At 42.8% G+C, this 9,226-nt stretch overlaps 1 protein-coding gene across 1 annotated transcript; it reads right to left on the reverse strand.

Annotated features, from left to right (window-relative positions):
- Window positions 1-1,413: 1,413 nt before the first annotated feature.
- Window positions 1,414-2,882, reverse strand: LOC137825118 (uncharacterized). The gene is made up of 3 exons (XM_068630792.1): window positions 2,433-2,882; window positions 1,764-2,213; window positions 1,414-1,695 (listed from the first exon to the last, which is right to left on the reverse strand). Exons 1-3 carry the CDS (start codon window positions 2,880-2,882, stop codon window positions 1,414-1,416), a joined length of 1,182 nt encoding a protein of 393 aa, XP_068486893.1.
- Between the last annotated feature and the right edge of the window lie 6,344 nt (window positions 2,883-9,226).

The raw sequence follows: 9,226 nt of genomic DNA on the forward strand, positions 1-9,226 counted from the left end.
CCTCTTGAGGCACTGAAAATAGGGGTGGCCCTTCTCACCTCCAGCAGACATTAATCTTGACAAAGTTGTCGTCCGCCAGGTCAGCTGCTGCACTTCTTTCACTGAAGTTAGGCTCCTCATGGCAATGATGGTTGCGCACTTATCAGGGTTCGCCTTTATTCCCCTTTCCGTGAGCATAAAACCTAAGAACTTTCCCGCCTCAACCCCGAAGACGCACTTTTCTGGGTTCAGCTTGAGGCAGTACTTTGATATGGTGGCAAACAGCTCTTCCAGATCCGATGTGTGCCGCCCCCTCTCCTGCGAGGTCACCACCATGTCGTCTACATAGGCTTGCACGTTCCTTCCTAGCATTTGCACAAGGACCTTGTCCATTAGTCTTTGGTAGGTGGCGCCTGTGTTCTTCAGCCCAAACGGCATCACCTTGTAACAGTAACTGCATGTTTCCGTCATGAACGTCGTTTTACTCTCATCTCTTGGATGCATCTTTATCTGATTGTACCCCGAGAACGCGTCTAAGAAGCTCAGCATCTTGCACCCTGAGGCGCTATCCACCAATGCGTTGATGCTAGGTAAGGGGTACGAATCTTTGGGGCACGCCTTGTTTAAGTCCGTGAAGTCGACGCACATCCTCCACTTTCCATTCGCCTTCTTCACTAAGACAACACTGGCCAGCCACTCAGGGTATTGGATTTCCCTGATGTGCCTAGCACTTAGCAATTTCTGCGTTTCTTCCTTCACGAAGAGATGCCTCTCTTTGTTAAACTTCCTCCTCCTCTATCGTACAGGGCGAACCTTGGCGTCCATGGTGAGGTGGTGGCACAAAAAATCTGGGTCGATGCCTGGCATGTCGAAGGCAGTCCATGCGAATGCATCTAAGTGGCGCGAGATCACCGCTGCCACTTCGTCTTGTTCTTCCTGGCTCAACAAACGCCCCAGCTTGAATGTCTTGCCACCAATCTGCCTCTCCACCATGTTGTGTACTGGTTGGGGTCGCCTATCTCGCACACTCTCTGCACGAGACTCGTTTCTACGATCTTCTCCTATAGGCGTTGCCGCATCGGGTGCTTCAGGCGTCGCCTCCTCTGACGCTTCTTCCATGGGCAAGGCCCCCTCGGATACTTCTTCCATGGGCAGGGCCTCCCCATGTGCTTCTTCTAAGGGCGCATCTTTCCTGGGCATCGCCTCCGCGGGTGAGGCCTCGACAGGCGTTGACTCCGCCTCCACGGGTGAGGCCTCGACAGGCGTTGACTCCGCCTCCGTGGGTGAGGCCTCGACAGGCGTTGACTCCGCGGGCGTCGCCTCTTCCAAGGGCTCTACCTCCATTGGCGTATCTGAAACGGGCGGGCGTTCCATCACCATGACCACACCTCTTTTCGTTTTTAAGCTTTTCTCGTAGCATTTTCGGGCCTCCTCTTAATCAGACTTGATCACGACCACCTTGCAACTAAGGTCTGGCAGCTTCATCTTCATGTGGCGCGTGGAGGCCACTGCTCTTAGCCTATTCAGCGCTGGCCTACCCAACAGAATATTGTAAGCTGAACTGACATTAACTACCAAGTATCGAATGCTCTCTGTACGGGATGTCGTTCCATCCGTAAACGTCGTCCTTAGCTCCAAGTAGCCACGCACCTCAACTTGGTCCCCTGTGAACCCATACCAGCATCCAGTGTAGGGCCTCAGCAAGTCAGGGGACAACTGCAACTTATTGAACGTCGACCAAAACATGACATCTACAGAAATGCCCTGGTCGACGAGGTGAAAACCGAAATGACCACGGGGTCATTGTCATGTGGGACAACATCTCGTAGGTCAGCCCTTGTGAACACAAAGTCTAACTCCCACTGATCATCCGAACCCTCCTCAGCAACTGAGTTCACTGCCCTCACATACCTCTTCCGCTGAGAGGCAGTGGGTCCTCCTCCAGAAAAGTCGCCAGAGATGGTGTGCACTTCCCTATAGATTGGCATTTCGTACGCTTGATCCTCCTCTGGCGTTGTTAGGGTTGTGGTCATAGCAGGCCCAACAAGATAATCCTTCAGAAAGCCATTCTTCACGAGCTCATCCAACTGATGGCCCAGCGCTAAGTAGTTGTTAATATGGTGCCCAAACGCCTCGTGGAACTCGCACCACGAGTCTTTACGAGGCCCTAACACCTTGTCAGACTTCACTGGTGGCCTCAATCTGTCAGCTATATTGGGCACAACAATAAGATCCTTCAGCTCCATCACAAAATTGTGCCTTAACGGCCTATTTCCTTTCCTCACCTGCCTGTTCCCCTCTGCTGCCCCCCTTGCCTAAGGCCCCCTCGCCTCGTATGGGCGCTTCCTGTCTTGGTTCTTCCTTCCCGTCGTGGCCTCGTTGACCTTGGCGGGTTGTGCACGCGACTACGTTCTTGGGCGTGTGGGTGCGACACTTGTGCGTTTCTCGCACACCTCGCCCTCAGAGGCGATGTGTTCCACTAAGCGACGCCTTATCTCAGCAAAAGTCTTGGGGCGGCTTCGTATGATTGATTCACAGAAGGGTCCAGGGCACATTCCTTTCCTGAACGCGTAGACAATCATAGGCTCTTCTGTCGTGCCAACCTTCACCACCTGCGCTCCAAAGCGATTGATGTATTCATTGATGGTCTCACCCTGATACTGCTTTACATCGAACAGGTCGTACGAGACCGGGGGTGGGGCCCTGTTCGCTAGATACTGCTCCCTGAACAGCTGCGAGAGCTGCGCGAAGGAGGTGATATGGCCATTCGGAAGACTAATGAACCAATCCATGGCCATCCCAGTCAAAGTGCTCATGAAGAGCTTGAACCTTACGGCGTCGGAGCCGCCTACCAGCATCATTTGCGTGTGGAACGCAGTGAGATGTGCTTCGGGGTCCTCCATCCCCGTGAAGGTTACCTTGGGCCCCACGAATGTGTTGGGGATCACCGTCTCCAGAATCGGCTACGAGAACAGCGTAGAAAACTCCCTTGGTGGGTGGAAACCTTGGGCTCATCCACGTCGCGTAGCGCTGTGTGGTTGCGCCACCCGCAGCGCAACTACTCATTCATGCGACAGAGCCCCTCATTTCTCGCCTGAGATGCCGCGAAATCCGCCTGCATGTGCTCTTGCTCAGCCTTCGACGTTGCCATTTCCTCTTGCAATCCCTGCATCATACCCATGACCTGCTGCATGGTCATCTCTTCGCTCTCAGCGCGCGTCGAACCTTGCCTCGTGGACCTCATCCCCAACGAATTCTTGAAACTCTTCTGACTGTCACGACGATCCTAGTAGAGCAAACACGATCAAACAACGAACGGTGGATCTTGGTAAAATCTCGAAGGAACTGAATCGGAAACTGTAACTAGAGAACTGAACACTTGCGGTGGGACTGATGTTTTAGAACGTGCCCCACGGTGGGCGCCAAATGTTCTCGCCGGTTGACCAGATTGTGCTTCGTGCGTAGCTACAACTCGCGTATCAAGGACCCCTTCATCTTTGCTCCAAATCCCCACCCTTAGCCGCTGTGAGTACCTAGAAAGAAGTGAACAAAGGGGCGCCCTCGCGGCCGTTTGCACTCCGACGATCAAGTCAGCTAGCGAGAAACATCAAAGAACACACCTCCGTATCAATAGGTAGGAAGTGTGCCGTCTTTGTCAGCCTGTCCACTATGACCCAAATAAAGTCATGCTTCCGCAAAGTACGTGGTAAGTGGGTAACAAAATCCATTGAGATACTATCCACTTCCACACTGGAATGTCTAACTGAGTTAACAGGCCTCCAGGTCGTTGATGTTCAATCTTTGATTTCTAACAAGTCAAGCAAGTAGCTACAAACTTAGCTACATCATTCTTCGTGCCATGCCACCAATAAGACTTCTTGAGATCTTGATACATCTTGGTCATTCCTGGATGTAAACTGAGTTTGCTTTTATGACCTTCAGATAACACTATTTGTTTTAGTTCATTATCCTCTGGTATGCATATTCTATTTTTGAATCTCAAAATACCATCCACTCCTAAAGAGAAGTCTTTAGCTTTGTCAATATTTAATAAGCCCATGAAGTTCTTCAATTTTGAATCTTCCAACTGCTTCTCCTTCACCTTCTCCAGAAATTCATTAGTTATGACAAGTGTATTACAACTAATGCAATTTGAAGACATGGAAACCTCCAAATTCATACTCCTGAAATCTTCAATCAATGTTAGCTCTATAATCATAAGCGATGACATTTGTAATTTTTTACGACTCAACGCATCTGCAACAACATTTACCTTCCCAGGATGGTATATTAGCTGGAAATCATAGTCCTTTAAAAATTCAATCCATCTCCTCTGCCTCATATTTAACTCCTTCTGATCAAACAAATACTTCAAGCTTTTATGATCACTGAACACATTAAAACTAACTCTGTAAAGAAAATGTCTCCATATATTTAAAGCAAAGACAACTGCTGCCAATTCTAGATCATGAGTTGGATAATTTCTTTCATGCACCTTTAACTGACAAGAAGCATAGGCAACAACTTTCTTATTCTGCATCAGAACACAACCCAATCCCTGATAGGAAGCATCACAGAAAACTTCAAAAGATTAATTGGTATCAGGGATTGTCAATACACGAGCATTAGTCAACCTTCTTTTCAACTCTTCAAAGCTTCTCTCACATTGTTCAGTCCATGCAAAAGGATGATCCTTTCTAGTCAATTGGGTCAAAGGAGCCACTATTTTAGAAAAGCCTTCTATAAATCTCCTGTAATATTCTGCTAACCCGACAAAGCTTCTAATTTCTATAACAGTTTTAGGACGTTCCCACTGAAGTACAACCTCCACTTTAGAAGGATCTACTGATACTCCCTGTGCAGAGATGACATGTCCTAAAAATTGTATTTCTCACATCCAGAAGTCACATTTTGAAAGTTTAGCATATAACTGTTTTTCTCTCAAAATGTTCAGGATGGTTCTAAGATGTTCTGCATGTTCTTCCCTTGTACGAGAATTGATCAAGATATCATCTATGAACACTACCACAAACTTATCAAGAAAAGGTTTGAATATCCGATTCATATAATCCATGAAGATAGCTGGAGAATTGGTCACACCAAATGGCATGACCAGAAATTCATAGTGACCATACCTTGATCTAAAAGCAATCTTCTGAACATCTTCCGCTTTCACTGAAATTTGGTGATAACATGAGCGCAAATCTATCTTAGAAAAGACAACTGCCCCATGCCATTGATCCATCAAGTCATCAATTCTAGGAAGATGATATTTATTCTTTATTGTTAACTTGTTTAATTGTCTATAATCTATGCATAGACGTGACAAACCATCTTTCTTCTTCACTAATAGCATTGGAGCTCCCCATGGAGAAACACTAGGTCGAAGGAATTGCTTCTCCAATAAGTCTTTTACTTGTTTCTTCAATTCAGCTAACTCTGCTGGTGCCATTCGGTATGGAGAAATTGACATAGGGCCTGCTCCAGGAATCAAGTCTATTGCAAACTTTATCTCTTTTTTATGTGGAAGTCCAGGAATCTCATCAGAACAAGTAAGATTTCCTTGTTCCAGCTGCATGAATTCAATTTCTTTTGCATACCTGACACTATCAGGAAAATACTCCTCCAGGAATCTTACTTTAAAGTTCTCCCAAGTGGCATCTTCTCCTTTGTCTTCCATCATTTGCTTCATGCCAATCCACCAAAACTCGACTTCTTCAATAAACATATAGATGGCATAAGATAACTTTCTCTCTTCAGGGCATTGAGTAGCTTCAAAGATTCTTTTTATGTCTCACCCACTGGTCTGCTCCATCTGGATTTACCTTGCCATTAAATTTGGGTGGATTGTGTCTCAAAAAATCCTCCAGACTAAAGGTATGGGGTTGTTGATGAAGCTGAGATGCTTCTGCTGCTAATCTAGTTGTTTCTAATTGATGAAGGGAGGCCTGATGCTGTTGTGCCATAGTAGCACTCTTGATGTGATTCCAATAGCCACATAGAACAAGATTCTTGACACTTTGAGGAATCACCTTGAGCTGGAAAATGTAGAGGCACTTTCTTAGAAGTTGGATCATGGTTCTAAGATCAAGAACTCACCAATAACAAGTACCAAATCCCAAACTCATTTGGATGAACCAAATATTGTCAAATTGAATCAACAAAGAAATAGAAACTAGATCAACCGAACAGAATTAAGCTACTAAACAAAAGAACCGAACAGAATTTAAAAACAAAACAGAATATAGGTGCTGAAAATAGAAAAAACCGAAAGCTAGACAACTCAAAAACACAAGGTAACATGAACAATTGAAGAAGAAGAAAGGAAGGAGAAGAGAATGCTCATGAAGATGGAAGATAGGTTGGATGATCACGCCACTAGAAGTATGGATGCTCCTAGATGAGTGTGGAAGCCGCCACTTGAGGAAACCATGGTCCTTCAAGATAAGACTAGAGAAGAAGCTCAAAGCTCTCCAAATGCTCACTCCAATTTTGAGTATAGTTTCTTTAGATAAAATTCAAATCTCAATTTTACAAAGGAAGCACCTCTATTTATAGCCTAAGGTGCTGAAAAATAAGTGGGAAATTTCAAATAAACTCATTTGAAATTCCCACCAAAAACAAGTCACATGGGAGGTGTGACCTTTTTCTACTATGACACCTCCCAAAAACTACACCTACACCACTCTCCTAAGTCACATGGACAATGTGACTTTATTTTACATTTTCACACACCTTTATTTAATAACCACACCTCCTAAAACTATACAAGAGTATTTCAAAGCTTGGCCTTGCCCCTCATGGGATGGACTTGGGCTCTTTGGGCTTTGGCCTTCTTGGGCTTGGGCTTGGGCTTTGGGCTTGGGCCTCATCTTTATTTTATGTCTTCTTTTAATTTTGAGAAGACTAGAAGGAAGAACTTCAAATGTGAGGGTGGATGTCCTTTTCCTCCATTAATAAAAGCCTCCTTTATTTGATTCTCATCATACTCCTCGAGTTGGAGAGAATTCGTCCACGAATTCTGAATCCCTGCATATAACAAAGTCAGTTTAGTTTTACAATTAAAAGTGGAAGAAAAATGTAAACATGACTTAGCATTTGTAAATAATGGGATTTCAAAAAAGGAGGTTCTATAAATCGACCAAGTTGGAAAAATTTGTTTGGGAATGATGTGATGTTTTGGAAAAAGACATCTTAAATGGTGACAACCATTAGGAGGTATGAACAAATCATCCCTAACATTTTTTAACCAAGATGGTGGTGAAATAGGAACCTTGGGTAATGAAAAAGATAAGGAAGGAAAACACCTTGGAGGTGAAAGGATAAGACCCATGTCAACTTGGCCTTCTTTGTCTTTTTCTTGTTTACTTGTGGTAGGTGGGTGAGTTAGGTCTTGTTTTACCTTGTTGATCTTTAAGATTTGCTTTTGTGGACAATGAAGAGCTATGTGCCCAAAACCTAAACATTTAAAACATTTGATATTTGAAGTTTTGGTAGGTGACTTAGGAGTAGAAAGATTTGTAGTAGAAACTTTGTTTGGAAACATGGTTTGTTTGGAAAAATTGGAAGGAGAAATTTTGTTTGCATCCTTCCTAGAAGAGTTGTAGAAATCATCATCATGAGTATTTTTGAAAGTTTTGTTCAAAAGATATGATTCTACCTTGATGGCTTTGCGAAACACGCTCTTTAAAGAAGAATATTCTTTTAATTCTACAAAATCTCTAATATCTCTTTTCAAACCACGTACAAACCATTTAATCTTTGACTCTTCATTAGCATGCATATTCATTTTAGTCAAAGTTGTTTCAAAATCTTTAAAGTATTCATCTACCATCCTATGTCCTTGAGGAAGCCTTTGGAACTTCAACAAGTGTTCCTTCCTAGAAGGAGGAACAAACCTCGCGCGCATACACTCTTTCAAAGCATTCCAAGAAACCACGGGAGGTTTCTTGCGATATATAATGTCCATTACAATTTTATGCCACCATTCTTTGGCATAGCCCAAAAAGGATAAAGAAACTAATCTAAGTTTTTGGTCATCTTGGACCTTATACACATGAAAATAATGGTCAACCTTAGTCTCCCATTCTAAATACACATTAGGATCACTATCACCATTAAAACTAGGGACTTTTTTACAAGCAATGTTGAACACTTGGTGATATCTTTGGTCACGATTATAGCTCTCTTCATGAGAATGATGGTGATGCCTCCTTCTTCTATGTTCTTCTTCACCAAGGACTGAAGCTTTGGAAGGAGAATGCTGTTTGTAAGATGCACCACTTGAATAGCCAGCCATTTTGCAAATAAAAACAGCAAACACACAAAAACAGCAAACAAGTTAAAAATTAGCAAAAACAGTGAGCTGTAATGAAACTGCCGAAGTGAACTAAGGCTGAAAAAGATATCACTCTCAAAGAAATAATGTTCTTGCTCCAATCTGATCTTGAGGCCTTGGAATCCTCAAATGAAATATGTCAAAGCAAGCACACCAATCTTAAGAGCAAACCACCACAAAACCAAAGAAACAATAAAGACAAACAAGAAAAGGTATAAGCAAGGAAAAGGTAATTGCAAAAGGAATACTATATGTAAGACAAACTCAAAGAGTAAGAATGAAAGACAATCAAGAAAATAAAGAACTCAATGAGAAAAGTAGGCACACAAAAGAATACCTAAGGAAAAGCACTAGAGTAGATGAAGAAAACAAAAAATTTAGCTACTGGAATTTTTTTTTTAATGCAAACTGTGTTTGATATTCACTGATTTAACTGGAACGTTGTAGAGCGAACTGGATTATGAAATTTATACCACAGAAACTTCAAGATGTTAACTCAAAAATGGCACTGGAATCAATTAAAAACAGTAAGCCAATTGAGAGAAATAAATTTTTCAAAATCGCTGCCAGATTACCGTATTTTTTTCGGCAGAAATGTACACTTTTTTTATTTTATTTATCATTTTTTGTGTACTTCATATTTTTGAATGATTCTTTTTTCTATTCTTTTCTAACACTTTGAATATCTCAAATCCAGAATTTCAGAATTTTACAGTACGTAAATCAGTTGCAATAAGGAAAAACAGTAAGCACTTTTTTAAGAAACAGAGAAATCCTAATAGGAATAAAAAACAGGATGATGAACTAGCAAAGACATAATAGAAAATGATGTAGTGGAACTTGTATAGGTCTAGAATACAAGTATGAACTCAATTCTAAAAAGAAAATGCACAAAGGATCAACATCAAT

This window comes from Phaseolus vulgaris, chromosome 8, assembly GCF_000499845.2.
Source record: "Phaseolus vulgaris cultivar G19833 chromosome 8, P. vulgaris v2.0, whole genome shotgun sequence".
Taxonomy (NCBI): Eukaryota; Viridiplantae; Streptophyta; class Magnoliopsida; order Fabales; family Fabaceae; genus Phaseolus; species Phaseolus vulgaris.

Excerpts from the sequence above, each read along its gene's own strand:
- LOC137825118 (XM_068630792.1), bottom strand. The coding sequence starts at position 2,882 with ATGGAGGACCCCGAAGCACATCTCACTGCGTTCCACACGCAAATGATG. Across the intron at positions 2,214-2,432 it reads ACATCGCCTCTGAGGGCGAG|GATCTTATTGTTGTGCCCAA; the intron begins GTGTGCGAGAAA and ends ATGGAGCTGAAG. Across the intron at positions 1,696-1,763 it reads ATGACCCCGTGGTCATTTCG|TTGTCCCCTGACTTGCTGAG; the intron begins GTTTTCACCTCG and ends AATAAGTTGCAG.